Raw genomic sequence first — 24,229 nt, 5'->3', positions numbered from 1 at the left:
CACGTACAGGGCACGCGGTCACCCACCGTGCCCCTTCCCTTCTCTTGTCAGAGACACCTGGTCTCTGGCTTCTTGTTCTCCTCTTCTGAAACATTTGCTGTTGGCGAAAGAATCGCCCACCGTTTGAAAATATTGTGTCACCTGAAGTCCTGTGCGTCTAACCTTGGGAGTCGCCTTTGTAGGGTTTGAGGGTCCTGCCTGACCTAAGCACGCCTGCCCTTTCCTGTCCTGTGCTGGGCACAGGTCACTCCCAGGGTGACCAAAGAGCATGTGGACAAGGAGGCCTCAGGGCTCGGATCTTGCTAGAACCGCAGGGTCCAGTGGGAGCCGTTTGAAGCCGAGGTGCTGAGAAGCCGCGTGGGCAGGAGGGGTGCAGGTGTGTGCCCTGTGTGGGCCCAGAACCCTTCAGCATCTCCCACGGCGGGGGGTGGGGGGTCTCTCACCCTGACACCCTCCTCTTGGCTTGGCAGGGAAGGTGGGTGTCGCCTTCCGGAAATAGTCTGTTCCAGTTCCTGCCTCACCAGGGCACCCCGGGGGTCTTCCTGAGGAGGGGGCCGGGTTTCCTAGACCCGTACACACACACACACACACACACACACACACACCCTGAAATCCCAACTGTCTTTTCCGTCCAACTCAGGATGTGAGAAATGCAACTTCAGGCCTGGAGTGTGTCTGGTCCTAAGTTTGGCCCCGACACCTCCTAGACCGAGCTCTGTGCTCCGGTCCCCAGAACCCACATAGGCAACCACATAGACCCTGCACTACGGGAGGGCCTGTTTGATCACTTGTATCACTAGTCCTCTCGTTGTTTGTCAGTTTGTTCCAGCGGGCGCCAGTAATGTCTCCACTCATCCCTGTCGCGTGCTAGTGTAGCCCGATGGCGTCTGCTCGCTCCAGGAACAGCCTGTTTATAAAATAGGCTGCTTTCTGCCTGTTTTATAAACGGCAAAAAAGGTTAAAATTTTAGGAGCCAGAGAGATAGTCCAGCAGGAGATATAGCCCAGCAGAAAGGGCACTTGCCTTGCACACAGCCAACCTGAATTCAAGCCGAGCATCACATATTGTCTCCTGAGCATCACTTGGAATGTTCCCTGCCCTGAGGACGGCCAGGTGTCACTCCAAAACCAAACCAACAAAAAAATTATTAGCTCTGCCTGGTTGGAATAAGTTTTTAAAAAGATTGTTTCATTTTGGTAGATAAAATCTTGAGCGGTGATCCTCTTCATAATGTGATGAGAGGGGGGCTGGAGCGATAGCACAGTGGGTAGGGCGTTTGCCTTGCACGCGGCTGACCCGGGTTCGATTCCCAGCATCCCATATGGTCCCCTGAGCACCGCCAGGGAGTGATTCCTGAGTGCAGAGCCAGGAGTAACCCCTGAGCATCGCTGGGTGTGACCCAAAAAGCAAAAAAACAAAACATAATGTGATGAGAGCGTTGGGCATGGTTTAGTAACACATCTGGATTCTGACATGCAACAGCCCAAAAGTCAGCATGCCCCACTGATAGTGGCGGTGAGATTATGTGTGGCAGCATTGACTTGAGAAGATTGTGGCTCTTCATCTTTGAAAAAAAGTTCAGTCTACGCTAACTCCCAAAGTTGAAAACCAGCAGTAACAGAGAGCTCCGTTTGTCAGTTAAGATACACACACTTTCCCCTGTGATTTTAAACCAGTTTTTTAAATGTGTTCTGTCATATTCCTTTATATAACACCAGTGCAGTCATATGTACTCATCAAACCACCTTTGGCTGTGAGCCACCGGTGGCACACATCAGTACCCACCCATTCTGTGCTGACGCTTCATTGTTCCAAGGGAAATCTGTATCTGTTCTTTCTGTAGGGAACGTGATCCAGCCAGAGTTAATTACATGTATGCTCAGTATGTCAAAAATACCATGGAACCACTGAATATCCCGGACGTGAGTAAGGACAGAAGATTCCCCTGGACCGTAAGTAACCCTGTGTGAGATGTGGAGCTCACAGCCTGTTTCCCAGGTCCACGCTGACCGCAGAGGCTGGCCCCGAGTATGGCCTCCTCAAGAGTGACCGGAAGCTGACCTTGCTCGCTCTTAGCTCTAGGGAGGAGAATCAAACAGCCTCAGCATCTGCTGGCAGGCGGTCAGCCATGCTTGAATGTTCACTCTCTATTTTTGGCTTTTGGGGTTTTGTTTTGTTTTTTGCTCTCAAATGCTTTGTGAAATACATTTGTTTACACTCTGAAACCTTGTTATTGTTATTATTTTCTTTATTGTAGTTGAGGAAGCTGTTTATGTTTCCGCTCATGGCGGCCTTCCACCACCCTCCCTGTTCTGTGTTGCTTCTAGTTTGCCTCTTCCTCGCGCCCCCACCCACCCACCACCTGGTTCCCTGGTTCCTCAACTCTGTAGCAGAGGCCACCGGTTTGTTGTCATTAGATCCTGTCTTTTCCCCTGCTGGGATTCTCTCTCACAATGGAGACGTTATTGGTGCCCACTCGAGCAAATCGATGAGCAGCAGGATGACAGTGACAGTGACAGTGACAGATCCTGTCTGTTCCCCCGCTGGGATTCTCTCTGTACCACAGTGAGATCGGCTGGAATTTGTCCTCCCTTTGTCCTACTTTACTTCACAGTTGACACTCTCTGGTTCCATCTGGGCTGTATTAGAAAGAGTCCTTCATTGTCCTCAGAAATTTCTATTCCTAAGTGTCAAGCTTGGGTAATCTGTCAACCTCACTGGGGAGTTCTGTGGACAAAGACATGTTTTTCTTGATAGCTAAGCTCCGAAGTTCCATTTCTCAGACACTGGAAACTTTGAACCCTGGTATTTTCTCTCATTTCTAAAAAGCATTGCATTTTGAGGCAACTGTGTTTGCTTTGTCATCTGCACACCTAAGAAAATCTTTGGGGAATGTTTACAATATGGAAACTAAACAGTGTCCTGGGTCCTATAAATCTTCTCGATTTTGCCTCTGTTATTTTATTTTATGCAACATCTTCAATATGGGGATAGTAGGGATTGAATAAGTGTTTTTGATTAATATCATAAGCTGTTAGAAAAGAAACAAGGATGAGACATAGGCTGTTCTTGCCTTAATAATGTAAGTAATTTGCTTTATGTTGCATTGATGTAAACTTTGTTCTAGATAATATGTAATTTTTTTTTGGTCTAGAATGAAAACACAGGAACTGTTAACCCACAGTGCATTAGAAGTTTGCTTTGCACACCAATAAAGAATGGAAAGAAGAATAAGGTGATAGGTAAAGCCTTTTTTGTTAACCTCTACTTTGTATTTATTAAAGAAAAGTGTAATTCCACTAACTTCACTCTTTCAAGTATAAATATATATTCTAAAAAAAAATGAGGGGAGATAAAAATGGAAGGGAATGAGGAAAGAATTTTAAAATAATTTTGGTCTGATTGTTGATAAGATTTGTTAAATATTCCCCGTGCTGTATTTCTGTAGCCATAGCTCTACTTCAGCAAAAATTTTAGGAATGAAGCGTTGAAAGTACATTGAAAGAGATCACCTGATGACACGTTTTGTTCATCTCTGTCTGGTTTCTATGTTTCTTTTTCAAAGGTGCTGTTTAGATAGCAGGGTGGGTGTTTGTTTCCAGACTATTTAGAGTATTTAATGAGCACCCCACTGTTGGAGGCATGAGGGATAAATGATGAAACAAAACAGAACAGAAACCCCTGCCTGGGGCCGGAGCGATAGCACAGCGGGTAGGGCGTTTGCCTTGCACGCGGCTGACCCGGGTTCGATCCCCGGCATCCCATATGGTCCCCCAAGCATCGCCAGGAGTAATTCCTGAGTGCAAAGCCAGGAGTAACCCCTGAGCATCGCTGGGTGTGACCCAAAAAGCAAAAAAAAAAAAAAAAGAAACCCCTGCCTGGGTGGGGGGGAGGGCAGGGTTACATGATTGTAAAAAAAATTCTAGAAAAATCATCTGCCTCGGGGCTGCTGAAAGTGAATCCTAGGGAGGAAGAAGGTGGTAGGGATGGATTGTATTTTCTACTATTGTTTTTTATTTCGTGGCATTGAAATGGATGTTAAGAGTGAAATAGGAAACACGGGGTTTTTATGTGTGAATCGTGCCCGATTGAGGCGGTGAAAAGCCTCGACTGTTGGCATTCTCCCAAGAGCTTGAGAAAAGAGGGAGGAAACTTGCAGTGCAGTGGACAGGAGAATTTCACTTCAGAAAAACAGGGGGACTTACAGGGACTGGAAGTGCCCGTCAGGGCCTGTGCCGGAGCTGGTCGCCTGGTTGCCTGGGTAGCCATGGGGTGGGGACAGCGGTCAGTGTAGATCAGATTCCAGCCTCTCAGTGAGGTTGTCACTCCGGTGTGGGGGAGCAGCCAGTGTGGCCGAGGCCTTCCTGGCGCTGGAATCTCGCACAGCTGCCTCTGCGGGGACACTCCCTTCCTGATTTCCCCCATCCACGTTTATTTTCTCTCAGGCTGGCTCATCGCAGGCAGAGAGGCGTTCTCGGCCTTCCCAGGGCGGCTTGCGGTGATGCTCAGGGGACCATACGGTGCCTGGGATCGAAGTTAAGGTGGATGCCTGCACGGCACGTGCCTTAGCCCCGTGTTAGTCCATCCCTCAGCTCCGTGCAAGGAACTGAGGTGTGAGGTGGAGTCCCGGCCAGGGGATACGTTGGCTCCTGGTAGGGCCGGGATGCTGGCCTGTGCCTCCCCACAGCGAGGGTGCGGAGCTGTGGTCTGGTGTATGTTTTTGTCTGTTTGCTTTGGGGCCAGCTGTGCTTAGGTCTTACTCCTGGACAGCTCAGGGACCCTAGGGGATGCCGGGGATCAAACCCTGGCTGGCCACTTGAAAGGCAAATGCCATGCCCGCGGTGCTACTGCTGTGGCCCACGGCCGTCTGCTCTCTAAGACAGAGCGGTCAGGGTCAGACCTGCACCCTGGTGAGATGTCCGCTGGGCTCAGTGCTCCGCATTCAGCCACTTTCCCAGAAGCACTCGGGGCCGCACCTTGCCGCCTGGCAGGTTCTGCGTCAGAAACGGTGAAAGAACTGGCGAAGGTGCCCCACAGAGCAGATACCATTGGGTTATGCACTTCTTTCTAGGTGGTCTCAGGGAAAGCTACACTTTGTACATCAAGGGTGTGTGTGTGTGTGTGTGTGTGTGTGTGTGTGTGTGTGTGTGTGTGTATGCGCTTACCCCTGACTCAGGAGTGCCATGGACCAAACCCAGGTCAGGTCAGCTGCATGCAAGGCAAGTGCCTTCCCCACCATTCGTGTGTGTGTGTGTGTGTGTGTGTGTGTGTGTGTGTGTGTGTGTGTGTGCATCCGCTTGCCTCTGGCTCAGGAGTGCCACGGACCAAACCCAGGTCAGCTGCATGCAAGGCAAGTGCCTTCCCCACCATTCTCATGTGTGTGTGTGTGTGTGTGTGTGTGTGTGTGTGTGTGTGTATTTGTGTGTGTGTGCGCTTACCCCTGGCTCAGGAGTGCCACGGACCAAACCCAGGTCAGCTGCATGCAATGCAAGTGCCTTCCCCACCGTTCTCTCTCCCATCGAGCTTTTATGGTACCTGTGTGGTACGTGTGTAAAGAGCTGCCATAAGCCCCTGCTGCGGATGCCACACAGGGCTCCGGAAGCGAAGCACAGGTGACTAGCGAGTTCGCACACGTGGCATCCTGGCTGCTCAGTGGCAGCTCTTGGCAGAAGCACTCTGGGAGGGGGCTGAGGAAGACCCTGTCCCCTCTTGGGCACACGTGGTGGCTGAGCTGAAGGCAGGGGCCCTCACTGCAGCCTGGGAGAGGCAGCTTCCTTTGACCTGTGCTCATGGCCACACTATCCCTGCAGAAGGACGGGAGTGTGATGACGTTCCAGGCCCGTTCGGCGTTCACATCCTGCAATCCTGTCCCTCTTTGAGTCACGGGATCCCCCCAGTCTAAAAGCTGCCCATGGAAACAGTCAGACTCCGGGCCGGAGACGTAGCTCGGTGCATCTTGGCACGCAGGAGACTGGGGTTTGATGCACGGTGCTACACTGTCCCCCAGGCACCACTGTGAGCCACCCCAAAACCCTGCCGGGTGTGACCCCAGAACAGAACCAAAAAATAGACTTCTTTGGCTTGCTAGAGAACAGAGCCCAAATGTTGTTTGGGGATCAATGAAAAGAAAACAGTGGTTGCCCCAGTGGACTGGTTGGGGTGGGTAGAGGGAGACTCAGGTCAGTACCCAGCATGCAAAAACAAACAAACAAACACCGTTCCTGCTGCATTCATAGGGTGCTGAACGAGAATTCGACCTCTTGGCCACACGTAGGCACCCACACTTGTGGCTGGGAGAAGTTCTCGGTGGTGGATCATTTGTCTTCAGTGTCACGGGCCGGATTCCATTCTTGGTGATTCAAACAGACCCGTGGAGGTTCCCCAGGAAGACAGATGGGCCCGCACGGACTCTGATCATCTCCCGCCTCGCTTTTTCCCATTACTGACGTTTCGGTGAAATGATAGACACGAGGCCAGGCCGGGCCTGCAGCAGCGGCAGATGTTTTCCCCGAGGCGTTGCTTCCTGTCAGATGTTTGCTTGGTGCTCTGGCCGTGCAGTTTCCACCACTTTGCTTCCAGTGCTTGTGAGGAAATCGTTTTCTCAGTCACCATTCATTTATTTTCACCAATTATTTCCTTCCCCATTAGGCTCCCAAAGCCTTTTTTTTTTTCCACATGAGATTTACAAAAAATTCTTCTGCCTGTTTCCCATAGTGGTTTCAAGGCAGAGTTTTGATGACGTTAGTCCCGTTCCCACCCTCACGCCCCACTCGAAGCCCACCTGGAAAAGCAACTCAGGAGTCTCCCCACTTCAGTTAACTCACGTGTCTACCTCTGTGCATGATTTTTCACTGTACACAGTCCTCACAGCTCATATTGTGCAGAGGATCCATATTTTTTCCAATTTGAGAATTGTAAAATTAGGCGTGGTAAGTATCAATACATAAGACTGCAATGATTCAAAGAATTATTCACTTGAATTCAAAGATTTCAAAACAGCTATAAGAATACAAAGAAAATGAGCAAAACTGAGAACCCTGAGAATGTAGAGCTTCCTATATGTGAAAGCATACAAAATCAAAATAAATATAATTTCAAGAATTGATTGAAGAGATAGATCTGAAAAATTTCCTAATCACATTGGGCAGTTGACTGAACTAGAAATTGAAGATTTTCCTGAAGATGTGTGCCACCACTTACAAGACTGTATTTTTCACAAAATGACAAAAAAATGAAATAGAAAAAGATTGGATAGAAATAACAAAACTGCAAGGTAGAACTTAAGGCAGAAACATAATGTAGAGTCAGTTCCACTGATTTCAGTTAAAATCTCCCATCATTTTGAAGCATTTATTCGAGTCATACACACTTCTAATAAGCTAATACCATAGTTATATAAAAATCAAAACTATTGGTGGTTTCCTTTAGTACTCTTCTCATGGAATATTATAGTGAAGGGAAACATAAGGAAGCTTAAGATTTGATATATAAAATTTAGGACCAGTGAGATAGTAGAGGGTTAAAACTCTTTCCTTGCGTGTGACTCACCTAGTTTTGATCCTCAGCACCTATTGGTCCCCAAGTCCCCACCAGGCCTGAGCCCTGATCACAGCTGGGTGTGGCCCCAAAACCAATAAATACAATTTAATGACAATAGATTTACTTCTGCATCTCATAATTAGAAAATATGGCTGCTTAAAATATTTAAATCTGTTTAGATCTTTAAACATCTTATTAAGCAAGACTTAACTGGGATCAGAGAGATAGTACAGTGGGTAGGGTGCTTGCCTTGCAATGGCTGACCTGGGTTCAATCCTCGGCACCCCATCTGATCCCCTCTCCTTGACCCTGCCAGGAGTGATCCTTGATGGAGCATAGAGCCAAGAATAAACCCTGAGCACTGCTGGATGTAGCCCCCAAACCCAAACAAACAAAACCCCACAAAAATTAACTGGGACCAGAGAGACAGTACAGGGGTAGGGCACTTGCTTTGCATACAGGTGACCTGGCTCCAGTCCCCACACATGGTCCCTAGAGCACTACCAGGAGTGATCCCTGAGCTCAGAGCCAGGACTAAGCCCTGAGTATATAGCCAGGTGTGGCCTAACTAACAGCCCCTCTCCCCGTCAAACAACTTATATATATGTTGTATGTGTGCATGTCTGTGCGTGTGTGTGCATATGTGCTTCATGTTCCACTGTGAGCTGCAATAGCTAAGTCCTGATACTTGCACCCTTACCCTGCCATTTCAGTACCTTTGTTTCCTAGAAGCATGAATTAATCTCTCCTATTAATCCATCCCGTTGTTCATCAATTTGCTCGAGCAGTAACATCTCCATTATGAGACTTGTTACTGTTTTTGGCATATCGAATATGCCACGGGTAGCTTGCCAGGCTCTGCTGTGCGGGCGGGATACTCTCGGTAGCTTGCCAGGCTCTCCGAGAGGGATGGAGGAATCTAACTGGGTCAGCCACATACAAGGCAAACGCCCTACCTGCTGTGCTATCACTCCAGCCCAGTGCTACAGTGCTACTATGAATCCATCGTAGTATATAGGATGCTATAGATTTGAATTGCTCTCAGGGACGGTTACTCGGCCCAGTCAAAGCCTGACCACGACCCTGGCAGCCCCATCACCACTCTTCCCACTTGTCTTCCCTTCTGTGGACGTGCAGTCATGCCCACCAGGGGGCAGACGCAAACCCCTGCTGATGAGAATTGGCCATCCAGTCGGAGAGAACTTGAGTGGACATGGAAAGACAGTTATGTCTGTGATGTGACCCCGGGGGTGAAACATGTGACTTACAAGAAACTGTGACTTGGGAAAGCGCCAGACGCCTCCATAAACAATCCCATATTATGGTCTGGACACACAAAGGCTGGAGGACATAACCCCTGTGTTTTTACCATATCAGACGTGTTCTTTCAGGCTAACAAATGTCGAATGTCGGTGAGCATTTTATAGCCTGTCCCTCTTCTTCTGACTCATTTCGCTCAGCATGATACTCTCCACAGCAGTCCATTTATAAGCAAATTTCATAATTTTATTTTTTCTAACATCTGCATAGTATTCCATTGTGTAGATGTGCCATAGTTTCTCTAACTAGTCATCTGTTCTCGGGCACTTGTGTTGTTTCCAGATTCTGGCTATTGAGAAGACAGGAGTGTCTTTATTTCTGAGACTCATATTTAGCTGCATCTGTTTGCAGTATCAGACGTTATCTACAATACAACTTTCCCCTGGACACAAACAGGCACATCTAAAATTCAAGACTAAATATCTATCTAAATACATATCTAAAATGAACTGCCCGTTTTTTGCAACTTATTTCACATGAAAGTGTACTTTTTGACTTCTGGTTTCTCAGCAAGGAACGGCAATCTGTGTGACCCAAAATTCTGGTGTGCATCAAAATTGGTCTCTTGGCAAGTGTACAAAAATCCAATTAGTCTCCAAAGGACAAATTGTCTTTGGGGACTCAACTGATCTAAAATTCACAACCAAGTCTGGAAAAAAATAGTACTCGAGGATTTTTTTTAACACAGGCCCTCACATATTTAGGACTATGTGAAGCAGATTCTTATGTAAATTCAGCTGACTTTTCTAGCTTATATTGGTGGCAGTGGCCTGGGGTTGGGGGGGGCGTCGAAGTAGGGAGGTAGGGGGGTTGGATTCTCTTATTTGAAAATGTCAAGCACCTTTAAGAAAAAACCCAAAGATTGTTTTTGGGTGTGCTGTGTTAATTCAGTAAAAACTCGGGTCACTGTGCTCACCTTTGCTCCCTTGCTTGGCTCGTTCTAGGGGTCTGCCAACTTGTGAATAAGATGGAGGAGAATTCCGGCCAGGTGAAGCCTTTCAACCGAAACGATGAGCAGTTCCTGGAAGCTTTTGTCATCTTCTGTGGGCTGGGCATCCAGAACACACAGATGTACGAGGCGGTGGAGAGAGCCATGGCCAAGCAGATGGTCACCTTAGAGGTGGGTGACCTGCAGCCATGCACACGGCCTGTCCCTGTCCCCCTTGCCCCCTGTCCCAACCACTCCTGGGGTTGCCTTGTTCAGAGTCAGCGGAGTACTGAGGAACTTGCTGGATTATCTGCCCCCTTCAGCCCTCTGCTTTTTCCATCCAAAGCCGTGCCTGACTGCATTCCCCCTTTCTCTCCCAGTCTGCGCCCCATAGCCGGCCCGACCCCTGGCCCACCTTTCCAGCTCCCCGTCTTTCTGTGCAAGCAGCAAAATTCACTAGTTTTTTTTTTTAATTATTTTATTTTATTTTTTTACTTTTTGGGTCACTCCTGGCAATGCACAGGGGTTACTCCTGGCTCTGCACTCTGGAATTACCCCTGGCGGCGCTCAGGGGACCATATGGGATGCTGGGAATCGAACCCGGGTTGGCCTCGTGCAAGGCAAACGCCCTGCCCGCTGTGCTATTGCTCCAGCCCCTCACTAGTTTTTTTTAAAAACATGTACCAGGGCGAGAGTTGGATGCTGGGTCCTCGGATCCCTCTGGTTCCCTGGTATCACTTGAACAAGTCCTCAGTGCCATACCAGAAGTGGTGTTCAGGCGGATGTACCTCCCAGCCTAGACGTCTGTGGGAGCCGGGCTCCGTGCTGGGGTGATAGCACCACAGTTTTCCTCATGAATCCTGCAGGGGTGAGGGTCCCCTGAGAACTTCAGAAGACTTTGTTTCCAGATTACCACCTTCAAGTGGAAGCTCGTGCTTTCTGCTCGCGGTTCTGTGCGCAGCTAACAAGAAGTGATGCGCGTATTCTGAAAAACATTTATTGGTTTCAAAAAAAAATGTATCATTTTCAAAAATCAAAAATTTTTCTTCTCCTTTTGAGCCAGCTGGGTGTGACTCCAAATGGAGTTTCTTGTGTCAGTCATGTCAGAACTAAAGTGTCGAGAGCTTTCTTTGAACACCGTACGAGTTGTTTTCTGAAACACTCATTTGAAGGGAAAACTTCGGGCTCTTCTCTCTACTGAAGAAAGCAGGAAACAAGGTGGAACATTCTGAGGGGTGTGAAAGTTCCATCAGATTCCCAAGTGTGGGATTCCTGTGCGCGTTGGTGTGACCCGATTCCCTCTGTCCCACCCGCAGGTCCTGTCCTACCATGCGTCGGCGGCCGAAGAGGAGACCAGGGAGCTGCAGTCTCTGGCGGTAACTCTCTTCCCCGTTCTCTGTGGGAATGACCAGCCACAAACGGCTGACGGATTCTGAACACTGCTCTCCTCGGGAGCACCGCTTCTCTTACTGGCTTCCTAGACATTTAATCAGCTGTGGTTCACGGATGCTTCTAGAAACATGCCATCGATACTGCTTTCCCACGGGCCTTCAAAGGCACTGGTCAGCCAAAGCCGGGGTGGTGACGGCTGTTGGCTTGGAACACGGCGCATGATTCTGCCGTTCTTCCCCCCGCTAATGGTCGTCATCTATCTTGGGTTTCAATTGAAGTTGTCAGTGCCCGGGACACGAGCTAGAAAAAGGCTGTTTGGGCGGCAGAGATTTGACAGTTTGGTGCCCACACTGCATTGTGGAGAAATGAGAGTGGGTTTAAATTCCCGACCCTGAGGGTTTGGAGTGAAACTGGGTTCAAATCAGGAGAGTTGCTTGAATTCTCATTCGTTCTTCTCTAGCGTGCTGAACGAGAGAGAGAGGCCGTTGAGGAAGGAGCAAGACCGCTGTCGTGGGCCGGGCCTGGGGTGGACTTGCAGGAGGCGAAAGCTCTGAGCGCGGCGTCCAGAGAAGCCTGTGAGGGCGGAGACGCTTTTTCATTGTCCTCCTCGTGGCAGTCCCCAGGGCAAAATGAGCCCCGTCGGCCGATTGGGAACATTGCTCCCCGTTTCTCTGCCTGAGTAGCCAGTTTCCTGCTTGTTAAAAATGGGTCAAGAAAGCGCTTTTGTTGATACAAGCCGGCAAAAGCTTTTCAAAAATGTTGAAACCTAAGGTGGTCAGATGCTAGCGTTTTTCTTTCTTGGTCAAGACTTGTTCTGAGGCAGGGAACTAGTATCTTCTTATCAGACTTGGAGATAGGCTACCTTAGTGATATACTTTTTCATTCCTGATATTATGAAACACTCAACCACATGATCTTACATTTTCCTACCTTCTCTGCTTATAATAATAACAGCACTAAGAGAAAGATAATGAGACAAATACACACACTCAGGGCACACGCACAAAGCACACTTCTGCACTCGCTGCACGCTACGCCCTCTCACCTTCCCTGCCTTTCCCGTCCGTGCCCAGCTGCACCAGAGAGCAAGGTCGCACGGGACTGGGGAATCCAAGTGACCTTCTAGTTGACACATAGTATGAGCAGGGAATGGGGGCCAGAGGTCAGGGCCCACCCCGGGTCCCTCACACTGCCCCACAGGGATGCCTGTCAGGAGCTGTTTGGGGGAGATCAAAGCTCTCCATGCCCTGCCGCGGGCCGCTGCCAGTGGAGACAGGAGCAGCGGGTGGGTAGATGGGGTTGAGGGACTTCATTTTACCGCAGTGGATGCACACTAGGTTTTCAGTGGCAATGATGTATATCCTGGTGACAGATTAAGCGCCTATGGGGCCAGAGTGATAGTACAGCGAGTAAGGCATTTGTCTTGTCTGCGGCAGACCTGGGTTCCATCCCCAGAATCCCTTACAGTCCCGCCAGCACAGCCAAGAGTAACTCCGGAGCATCCCTGGGGATGGCCCCCCAAAAACAACAGCAAATAATAATGATAAAGGCAGTATTTGAAAAGAGAAGAAGCTAAACTGCTGTGTTTGGGGGCTGGAGAGATAGTACAGGGTTTAAGGTGCTCACCCGGCACATGGCCAACCCCCGTTTGAACCTCAGCACTGCCTGTAGCCCCCCAAGTACTGCCAGGAGGGACCCCTGAGCATAGCCCGGTGTGACCCCAACCTGCAGCAGGAGGACGGCACAGGGGAGTGAAGAGTTTTCGTGAATGTTCTGTGGAGAAGAGAGCCTGGAGGCGTCGCCCGGAGGGTGAGGGCCGCTGGCGGGGCGGGGCTTGGTCGTTTCGGTGTGTTGGTGCTCGTGTGCTGGGGTCCGACAGCCTGAATGCCCGCCTGGCCTGGGAGGGAGGGGGAAAGACTGGGAGCCCGGGAGCCGGAACTGGAAGCAGAGCTGCAAGGAGACAAGGCCTCGGCTTTGGTAAAGCATCTCTGGGCACGGCGTGAAGGGAAGGGGTGCGGCCCACTGCATTTCTGGAGCCTTCCGGGGCCCTTCCCGTCCATCTGACAGGCGTGAAGCCCTTCACAGGAGTCACCAGACAGATTCACTCCTTCACGGCCCTGCAAGGCCATTGTCAGTGGCATTTTGTGAAATGGGAGTTGACGGCTAGCAGGTTCAGAAGTTTAGATCAGAGTTTTACAAGCTTATTTGACCCACGGCCCCCTTTCGGGGGGCAGGGGACAGCGGGGAGAAACAGTGTCTCCCAGCTGCACCAAAGGCACCAACTGCCTTTTTGGATCAGTTCCAGCACAGAGAGAGAGACAGACAGACAGAGAGATGGAGGAGGGGAGGGATAGAGGTGGGAGGGGGCAGAGAGAGGAGAGAACTGAGAGACACGGGAAGGGGGGAGGGAGAGAGAGTGAGAGAGGGGAGAGAGAGAGAGAGACAGAGAGCCACTGGTTTAGGTTTTCCTTCTCAGTATCAAAGTTCCAGATCATAAATATCCATGATTCCAGCATAGCATAGAAGAGGCTGAACCTCTGAGAAGAGAGTCAGGGCCCAGGACCACCGCCAAGGGCCAGCCCCTAGGTATATCCCACCCAGAGGCTTCAGACGGCCACATGGGCGAGGACCTGAGCCCCAGTCCCCGGCTTTGGAGATTCCGGGAAGGCTCTGAGCGGCCCACTTGTCTGTACGCGATTGGTTGACAAGGGTCTTCCCACACAAGGCTGCTGTGTGGGGTCCGTTGTAACAGGCAGCAGGTGGATGGTCTCCTGCTTCCGTTCTTGTCACCAAAGAGGAGAAAACCAGGGATTCCTGAGCAGGTGACGCTCCCCCAGCTCCCCCAGAATTCTCAGCGTGGCAGAGACACGATGGAGTTGGTTTGGTTCCAAGAGATGGAGCCAGCAATGAGTCCAGGCAGTCCGTATATGGCGCCCAGACTCACGGGAGCTTGCTGGAAAGAGAATGTTCCAGAAAGGGAGACACAGGATGAGGATGTGTAGTTGTTCTCAGTTCAGTCCCTGAGAGGGCCTGGCGTGGAATTCAGCAGTAGGGCTTGCTTGCTTCTTCTCCGGGGCGAAGTTCCCGGCTGGCTCCTCAGCACTGCCCCCACCCAAGAACTCGGGGGTCTGCAAGCCCAGGAGGATTTAGGCCAGAACAGAATCACTAAGTAGGAAGCCGAGTTATTCATTTGCCGAAAGAACAGCCCAGGGAACTTGAGATGGTTTCTGTCTGAAAGGTTAAACTGCTCTGGGAGGTTTACCTTGTGAAATGGGCTGTCTTTATTCCGTGTGTTCTTTAAAGCATTTAAAGCAGCGAGCAGTTCTTCAGTGATTTAAAAAGTTTCAGGTATTCCTGATGTCAGCTTTAGTTGGTCTGTGTGTCTGTTCCGTCTGATTCCTTCTAGGGCCCAGAGTTTTGAACTAATGATCATGTTTTAACAGAATGATCGTATGAAGGGTTTGGAGGTACTGTGGGAGTGAGTTGGTTCTTAAAGGAGGGCAGCGTTCAACTCTGCCACGTGCGCGCTGAGATTAAAAATGTGCATATAGAGTAATCTCTAAAGATCACTGTCACTGTCATCCCTCATTGCTCATCGATTTGCTTGAGCCGGCACCAGTAGCGTCTCCAAGTGAGACTTGTTACTGTTTTTGGAATATCGAATATGCCATGGGTAGCTTGCTAGGCTCTGCCATGCAGGTGAGATACTCTTGGTAGCATGCCAGGCTTTCCAAGAGGGACAGAGGAATCAAACCTGGATCAGCTGCGTGCAAGTCAAACGCCCTACCCACTGTGCTATCGCTCCAATCCTAATGCAAGTGTATATATATATACATATATATGTATATATATACAAAACTTAACTGTATATATTATATATACACTGTAATGTAATATATATACATATGTATATATATATATATATATATATATATATATAAATTTGCTTTCCAGTTCAAAAATAGCTCTGGTGTTTGGCTTTTGGGCATTTTGGTCTTTTTCAATCTGGAAAAATGTGAAAATTTCTTTCTCAGTTATGTGTAGAATTTCAGCAAGAGGAAAATGCTTAGAAGAACTGAAAATTGCTCTATTGGCAGTATTGTTCCAAACCATCTGTTGTTCCATTTGGAAGAGAGATTTCTGGCAGCTGCATTGAGAAATGTAGGGTTGCGTCGCTTGTAGGTCAAGTTATTCATTGATGGGGGTGGAACGCAGCCGTGGATTTCAGTGCTTGTTTGCGATCCCCCTCATACAAATGCCTTCGGGACCACGCGGGTGCTCGCATGGTCCAAGCAATTCGTAAAAGTTGTGTTTTTGAGCCCTTTTCTGACTGGGTCCCCTTCTAACCTTGCTTCCTTCCTGTGGTTCCCCCTGTGTTCACCAGTGGCGCCCCCTAGTTTTGTGCTGTGCGCCCCATTTATGTGATTTTTCACCTGTGACCCCCTTGGAATATCCTTGGGCCCATACTGGACCCCTTCGGGAGCCCCCAGCGAAAGCCCTGCTATAGAACAGAAGTAGACGGAGTAGTGGTAGAAGTAGACTGAGCTTTTTCAATGCTCCCGGATGCCAACCAGTTCTGTGTGTGTTTGTCCTTGCCAGACCTAAAGATTTACTGACATAGATCATTTCTGGCAGAATCTTGACGTGATTATAAGCCTTTCTGTAGAAAATCTCTGTGCTCATTGCCCTAGGTTTAAAAACAATTTGTGTCTCTTCCTTATTGGATATTTCTTTTTTTAAGATTATTTACATAGTGTTAGAGGAGATCCCAACATGCCTTCCTTGCTTGATTTTCCTTGTTTTGCTGTAAGCTCCAGGCCCCCATAATGTGTTGCACACTCACCTCCCTCCCACCCTGTCCCCCTTTGCAGGAATGTATTTCTTTTTTCGTCCACATTTTGATTCTCTAATCGAGAAAAATAATTTTTTTTCTTTATTTTTTTTTAATTTATTTTATTGAATCACCATGTGGAAAGTTACAAAGTTCTCAGGCTTATGTCTCACTTATACAATGCTCAAACACCCGTCCTTTCACTAGTGCCCATATTCCACCACCAAAAAACGAAAAAAAAAAAACAGTGTACCTGCCACCCCCCCACCCCCCACCCCCCACCCCCCTGTATAACTGACAAATTTCACTTCCTTTTCTCTTTACCTTGATTACATTCCTTATTTCAGCACAAAACTCACTATTGTTGGAGTTTCAACACAGAATTCACTATTCTTGTTGGAGTTTATCCCCCAAGAATATGGGCCTATTGACAAGGAAACATTTGATAATTAGTTTTCCACTGATGAGAATGAAGAGATATAAAGGTTTAGGATTTCTGTATTTTAGTAATTAAGTCCAGGGAGATTTAAGTTGGAAATTGTATCATTTCCCTTCCTGGAGCAGCATGGAGCAAAAGCTTAGTTCACAGTCTGGAGACATGGCTGCAAGCACTCACTGGGACCCCAAGTAATATAGCTGGCTCTGGATCCTGGTCGTTCAGCAGCAAAGCGGCTGTGCAAAGGCATGGCCACCTGGGTCGAATCTCGGCGGAGCTCGAGCCGGCACTGGCCCCGGCCCGAGACTGCCTTTAATTTTTTTTTTTACATGAATCACCGTGAGATACAGTTACAGACTTACAAACTTTCATGCTTGCATTTCAGTCATACAATGGCCGAGTACCCATCCCTCCACCAGTGCCCATTCTCCACCACCAATGATCTCAGCATCCCTCCCACCAACCCCACCCCTTCCCCCTTCCCCTCCACCCCACCCCACCCCGCCTCTGTGGCAGGGCATTCCCTTTTGCTCTCTCTCTCCTTTTGGGTGTTGTGGTTTGCAACAGAGGCATTGAGTAGCCATCATGTTTGGTGGCCTATAGTCTACTTTCAGCTTACATCTCCCATCCCGGGCGGGCCCTCCAGGCACCCTTTACTTGGTGGTCCCTTCTCTATCTGAGCTGCCTTTTCCCCCAGCATATGAAGCTGGCTTCCAAGCCATGAGAAAAATAATTTCTAACAGATGCATAAACTAATTGTATGGGGTTTAGTTTCTTTTCTTGCTGGGGGGAGGGGGGATGTTGGGCCAGACCTGGAGATGTGCAGGGCTTTCTCCTAGCTCTGCACTCAGGCGTTACCCCTGGTGGCGGATAGGGGACCAAATAGGATGCCGGGTGTCGAGCCACGGTCAGCCGCATGCAAGACAAGTGCCCTCCCCACTGTACTTGCTCTGGCCCCAGGTTTTGTTTTAAGGACACAGTTCGGGTGCGTATTGAAAGTAGGAAAGAGACTAAGGTGAGGGCAGGGGCTGGCTGGCGGGCACACTGCTGTCACCAGGGTACCAGCCCTCAAGATGGTTTAGGGATGGTGATGCAGGAGGAAGCCCAGAATTCCTGACCGAGAAGCTCTCCTAGGAGCTGCCAGTAAGCTCAGCACATGCCTGTTGTTTGACATTGGAAACATCAAGTTCTGTTCTTTTCCAAGAGTGGAATCGGAAGGAGCTCTGGGAGGGGGTACCTCGGGCTTGGGCTAAAGGAAACCCATATTTAGAACTACGAAAAACATTTCTCAGTCATCTTTCATCGAAACCAATTTCCAGTCAAATTGAAAATTATCTCCCGCGGGCGGGGGGGACAGCATAGAGGAAAATTCTTTGTACGTGTCACATTTGCGTGGACCAGCCCTCCCAGAACAATGAGACAAAATGCCTTCACTAAAGGCTGATGCTAGTTGGGAGAGTTTGACATTTTCCAGACGATCTAGCTCAATGGTCGCCTTTCTTTTTGGGGACTCGCTTTAATGAGGAACTCTGCGGAATAAGGAGCGTTTCTCGGCTGTGGGCCGTTCAGAGTTGTTTCTGGAATTGTCCCCTGGCTCCTGAGACCCGGCCTGTGACCTTGCCTGTTCAGGGACCGCAGGGAGGAACAGATGCTGCTGCCACGTCTTTAGTTTCTTCTGAGGTCACTGGACACTCGGCCACAGGCTAAATATAAACCCTTTGCATGAAGCAACTGCCAGGAGTGAGAAACCCAGTCCAGTGGCCGTTATATTTACCTCAACCAAGTGTTCTGAATCTCACCAACCGGAAGTTCCAGGAGACTGTGGCCTTGGCAAAGGCCTTGTTCTGATAGAAGTTTCATTTCTGGGCCAGAGAAACAGTACAGGGGTTAAAGCATCACCTTGCATGTGGGTCACCTCAAGTACCTCCAGCACCACGTATGGTCCCGTGTTCGCTGATCGCCACTGAGTGTGGCCCCAGACCCCCTCCAACCCCTAGTTTTCATTTTCTAGAATGGTTATTAGACTCACAGGTGATTTGTTGTATGAAAATCTCCTTTATCCCATAGACACCTTTTACCCGAACCTCCTGCTACCAGTTATTCTCCAAAGGGCATCCAGACTGTCGTGACATGCTTGTCTCGGACCCTCAGTGTCCAGGACCCCAGGGCCTAAGGGGAACTGTCCGGGTGGCTGTGGGGTGAGCTGGGCAAGGCGGTCGTGGAATGGTGTGGCTGCTCGGGGGACAGAGGCCTGAGCTGGGTTGGCTGCGTCTGTCCCACCCCGGGGAAGGAGGGGAAACTTCCTGCTGTGGAGTGAAAAGATGCCCCCGGAGAAAACATCTGTTCTCTGGCGAGCGCTGGGCGCTTGGGGCGGAAGCAGCTGTTGGCTGCTGTGACTCAAAAGGTGGGTCCTTGCCAACTGCACAGGGGGGTCGGGGCAGGCTGCACTCACTGGGACAGACTGCACCCCCTCTGATGGGGCAGGGGGTGCGAACAGCCTTCATCTCCTCAGCCCCTCTTTCAGCACTGGGGAATTGGTATCAGGCCAGGAGGAGGGACTCAGAACCCTAATAAAAAAAAAGGCAAAACACTCCCAACCCCCAAATACCAAATCAGGCCCTACAAGACCCACCCTGGGGTCCAAACCACTGAGTGTGTGGCCGTGGGGACTGTGTCACCTGGCGGGAGGGGGGTGTCACATCCCCGACAAGCTACAGGAAAGGGTCTCTGATGTTTAAGTTTCCTGGAGAATGGGCCCTGAGTGTCCGCCTTCTCGGCCCGCGGACTCCGTGTCAGGTGACTGTCCATCATCCCCGTCTTTGTTCAGCCCCCCACTGCCCCCCGCCCTCGCGTGGACGCCACCAGGCAGGTACGTGGCAAGCGTGCAGAGGTGCGGCCACAGGCGAGGGGAGTCGGGCTGCATCTCCCGGACTCGAGAGCCTCAGGTGGCCACCCCGCTCCCCGCACCCTTTTCCCACCGGCGGGACCCCCTCTTTTCCTGGTGGAACTAGTCCCCGTACTAAAGACATTCCCTAGTTGGCACGCGAGAGTGAGTGTGTGCCGTGACCGAGCGCCCAGGGTGAGAGCACTCGGTGCGTGGCTGCAGCTGAGCCAACAGCTTCCTTTCGTTCCCAGGCGGCTGTGGTCCCCTCCGCCCAGACCCTGAAGATCACTGACTTCAGCTTCAGCGACTTCGAGCTGTCCGACCTGGACACGGCCCTGTGCACCATCCGGATGTTCACGGACCTCAACCTGGTGCAGAACTTTCAGATGAAGCACGAGGTAAGGGGGGGTGGGGCGGGCTGCCAGGAAGGACACTGGCACCAGGAAGCCACCCCGGCTCGATCCTTGGCAGTGGGAAAATAATGTTACTCGTCACCAAAATAATAATAGCACTGTAGCACTGTCATCCCATTGTTCCTCGATTTGCTCGAACGGGCACCAGTAACGTCTCCATTGTGAGACTTGTTGTTACTGTTTTTTTGGGTTTTTTTTTTTTTGCTTTTTGGGTTACACCTGGCAGTGCACTGGGGTTACTCCTGGCTTTGCACTCAGGAATCACCCCGGCACTGCTCAGAGGACCATATGGGATGCTGGGAATCAAACCTGGGTCGGCCGAGTGCAAGGCAAATGCCCTACCTGCCGTACTATTGCTCCAGCCCTTGTTGTTACTGTTTTTGGCATATCGAATACGCCACAGGTAGCTTGCCAGGCTCTGCCGTGCGGGCGGGATACTCTCAGTAGCTTGCCGGGCTCTCTGAGAGGGATGGAGGAATCGAACCTGGGTTGGCCGTGTGCAAGGCAGACTCCCTACCCGCTGTGCTATTGCTCCAGTTCAAAATAATAGTAATCATCTGAAAATATATTCTCAAAGCACCGTGCTTTTCCAGGGCAGTGCTCTGTTTATTACATCTGAGTAGTATGCTGGGAGAAGCACATACTTATTTTCACATTTCCCAGAGTGTAGTAAATCATTCAGAATTGCAAAGAGGCACTGTGCTCTCCGATGCTGACGCAAACACAGAATAGCCGAGCTGAAGACTCAGCATCCCCGTCGAGTGACAGGACTGTAGGAACCCCAGGGACGGTGAATCAGACCCAGCTTGGGATTCGCCTGAGTCTGTTTGTCTCGCTTCATATTGCGAAGAGATTTTCTTTTTTGAATATTGACGCCGGTTTCACTTAGGGTGTATTATGTAAAACAGTGATGATAATAATAACAACAATAACGACGCTGTAGCCTGCCCCAGAGATGACAGCCTCGTTGAAACGGAGCAGATTGCAAATGAGAGTCCAGGATCGGATGCTCAGGTCCTGGAATGAGGCTCCACTGTGCCCCACCCCCTGCAGGGCTGGCGGTGAATCCCCAAGTCCCCTGGCATCATGCCCGTGCCAGGTTGGCCCGCCCCCTACAGGCGAAGTCTGGACTCGCTCTCAGTGAGAGATGAGACCTTTATGCCATGCTCCAAAGCCCCGTCTGGGCACTGTTATATCTCAATCTCACATGGACGTGGCACAGTGGCTCTTGCTAGGGTCCTAGGGTCCAACCAGGCGGGGCCCATTTGCGCCTCATAAGGGTGGAAATAGTCCTGCTGTCCCCACAGTGGGGGACTCAGCCAGGATGCTTTCCCCAGGGCCCGGAGCCCAGTTGAGGAGCCGTCATCACCGACGGACTTTATTTCCCACAGGTGCTTTGCAGGTGGATCTTAAGCGTTAAGAAGAACTACCGGAAGAACGTGGCCTACCACAACTGGAGGCACGCCTTCAACACGGCACAGTGCATGTTCGCCGCCCTGAAGGCCGGCAAGATCCAGGTGGGTCACTCTGAAGGCCACTGTTTGGTTGGGTTCCGATATTTTGTTGTTCCGTAAGTTACAGCGTATTCTTTCAGGGCCTTTTTTCTTCCCCCTCTTCCCCCTCTTAATGTTTTCATGATGACTCTGCAGAATACTGGGTGCCACTGTAAGAGACTAAAATGGAAAAATACTCATTTTGTTTGAAATCTGTTGATCTCTCATATTACAGTTTTTTAATCTATTTTTTTTTGTGTCACACCCAGCGATGCACAGGAGTTACTCCTGGCTTTGCACTCAGGAATTACTCTTAGAGGTGCTTGCCCCCAACCATATACAATGCTGGGAATCAAACCCGGGTCAGCCATGTGCAAGGCAAACACCCTACCTGTGTGCTGTCGCTCCAGCGCCCCCCCCCTTTTTTTTAGACCCACACCTGATGTTGCTTGGGCTCATCACATCATGCACACTCTGGCTCAGTGCTCCGTGCTCAGGGCATCGTCCCTGATTCAACCCAGCCTTTTGGGTGCAGAGTACAAATCCATCCCTCCGTGCCATCTCCCTGGCCCTATTGAAAAATATATTTAAAAGAATGCCCAGTTAACCACACATAGTCTTGGGGCAACTGATTACAGACTTCCTCCAGAGGAAACCCGCGGCAATAGCAGAGGAATCTCCTTCCCCGGGTTCTCATCCTCCTGCTCCGCCGCCGAGTTGCCCCAGACCTGCTTAAGGCGGGCAGCTGGCTTCGTGGGTCAGTTTAGCGTCTCTACCATATTTTCTCTGGCACCATGATTTTTTTTTTACAAGGACCATTTGGTAGAAAGAATGTTTCTTTCATACACATTGACCAGAGGCAGTGGATGCTGAAGAAAAGTAATAATATGTAATATGGAAAAGTAATCGGGTCTTTCCAGACCCAGTTTCATCCGTGTCCCCCTCACTAGATTCTGACCTCAGAAGCCAAGCCCAGGAAAGCTATTCCTGGCTCCCATCCATGCGTCTGTAGCTCCAAGCATCTCTGTTCATTTTTTGTTGTTGTTCAGTGTCCTGAGTGCTCTAGGGCCACACCTGGCAGTGCTTGGGACCCAGTTCTTGCTCTGCGGGGCTGGGCTCTGTCACTTGAGCTACATCCCCAACTTCTGTGTGTGTGTGTGTGTGTGTGTGTGTGTGTGTGTGTGTGTGTGTGTGTGTGTGTTCGGTACAGCCTTTAACTCACTAGACCTAAAATCAGTGGCTGTGGTCCAGGAAGCCTTTGAGACCTCAAGTTCTGTGTGTGTGTGTGTGTGTGTGTGTGTGTGTGTGTGTGTGTGTGTTGTGTCACTTGAGCTACATCTCCAACTTCTCTGTATGTGTGTGTGTGTGTGTGTGTGTGTGTTGATAAATTCCAGAACCGTTACTCTCCTTGCCCGTGAGTTCAGCACAGCCTCTAACTCACTAGACCTGAAATCGGTGGCCGTGGTTCAGGAAGCCTTGAGAACCTCTAATAGTGTCTTTGCTGCCATGTAAGAACTAGGGCCGTCTTCTTCTGGAGGGACGGGAGGGAGGTGGCACAGGTCACACCACTGACAGCGCTCCTGGCTCTTTGCAAATAATGTTGCTAACATTTTGTGTATCATAAACATCCCACATAGCGGGTGGGGAGTGGGGATGCTGCAGGAGATAATCTTCTTGACTTGTGTTTCCCTCTGAGTGCCACGCAGGGCTCAGGGACTCTGGGGGCATGTTACTTCATGAGCCCTCAGCACTGGGGACCACCAGGGCCTCGCCCCACCCCCACAGTGCACAGGCAGCTGCACAGGTGGGCAGTCACTGTGCTGACTTTGGCCCTTATTCATGACTTCTGCTCCCCCTCTTTAGTTGGAGCACTGCGGTTTGTAACACGATGATAGAGCTCCACGCTTCCCCTCTGCCCCGGGGTCTTTGTCTGCCTCATTCCCTCCCGGATGGGCTGATCATCCAGCGTCAGACGGATTTGGATCACGGGAGGCTCTGGGTGCATGTCTGTCACTCAGTGCCAATCCCATGTTGAGCCACAAGGCGCCCCTGGGTCCCCGCAGGCTAGACGCAAGAGCAGAGCCTCTGTCCACGATGGCCACGTGAGGGGGAGACGCGGGCGCTGCTGGGAGAGGGAGGTGTGCTGTCTGACCTGAGCTGTCTCCCCCTCCCCCGTGTCCGTGCAGAACAAGCTCACCGACCTGGAGACGCTTGCGTTGCTGATCGCGGCTCTGAGCCATGACCTGGACCACCGCGGGGTGAACAACTCGTACATACAGCGGTAAGGCGCCCTTCCCACCCCCCCTCCCCCTCGGATGGTGCCAACTCCCAGGTCGCCGAGCCACCGACAGGAGCGTGTGATGTGCCACGTGCCCGTGGACCCCTAAGTTAGTCTCTCTGGCTTTATGGAAGGAAAACGAGAAAAGCAGTGGAAGGGCAGTGTGGGGTGGGCCAGGCTTCTGCCCTAGAGTCGCTTCAGTGCTGCAGGTGTCAGTGAGATGGGCCACAGACTCGAACCCGGGTTGAGCCCCAGTACTGCATGGTCCCCCCGGTACTTCCCAGAATGATGGCCAGAGCACACACACACACACACACACACACACACACACACACACTATATATATATATATATATATATCTGTCATTGTCACTGTCGTCCCGTTGCTCATCAATTTGCTCGAGTGGGCACCAGTAACGTCTCCATTGTGAGACTTGTTACTGTTTTTGGCATATCGAATACACTATGGGTAGCTTGCCAGGCTCTGCCGTGCAGGCAGGATACTCTTGGTCGCTTGCCGGGCTCTCTGAGAGGGACAGAGGAATCAAATCTGGGTCGGCCGAGTGCAAGGCAAATGCCCTGCCCGCTGTGCTATCGCTCCTGGGCTGGAGTGAGATAGAAAGTTAGATAGATAGATAGATAGATAGATAGATAGATAGATAGATAGATAGATAGATAGATAGATAGATAGATATTGTGCAGCTTCATTTCACTT

At 50.3% G+C, this 24,229-nt stretch overlaps 1 protein-coding gene across 3 annotated transcripts in view; it reads left to right on the top strand.

Moving 5' to 3' along the window:
• Nucleotides 1-24,229, top strand: part of PDE5A (phosphodiesterase 5A) — a 108,337-nt gene that overhangs the window by 66,239 nt on the left and 17,869 nt on the right. For all 3 annotated transcript variants that reach the window (XM_004612726.2, XM_055142545.1, XM_055142544.1), the window contains exons 8-14: nucleotides 1,844-1,952; nucleotides 3,155-3,242; nucleotides 9,804-9,979; nucleotides 11,104-11,163; nucleotides 19,582-19,728; nucleotides 21,135-21,260; nucleotides 23,423-23,517. In XM_004612726.2, coding sequence (XP_004612783.2) covers nucleotides 1,844-1,952; nucleotides 3,155-3,242; nucleotides 9,804-9,979; nucleotides 11,104-11,163; nucleotides 19,582-19,728; nucleotides 21,135-21,260; nucleotides 23,423-23,517 — 801 coding nt within the window. The remainder of the gene's footprint in view (nucleotides 1-1,843; nucleotides 1,953-3,154; nucleotides 3,243-9,803; nucleotides 9,980-11,103; nucleotides 11,164-19,581; nucleotides 19,729-21,134; nucleotides 21,261-23,422; nucleotides 23,518-24,229) is intronic.

The sequence above is a fragment of the Sorex araneus genome, chromosome 6 (genome assembly GCF_027595985.1).
Source record: "Sorex araneus isolate mSorAra2 chromosome 6, mSorAra2.pri, whole genome shotgun sequence".
Classification (NCBI taxonomy): Eukaryota; Metazoa; Chordata; class Mammalia; order Eulipotyphla; family Soricidae; genus Sorex; species Sorex araneus.
The sequence above is the reverse complement of the archived record's forward strand: the minus strand, read 5'-3'. Positions and strand labels throughout refer to the sequence as shown.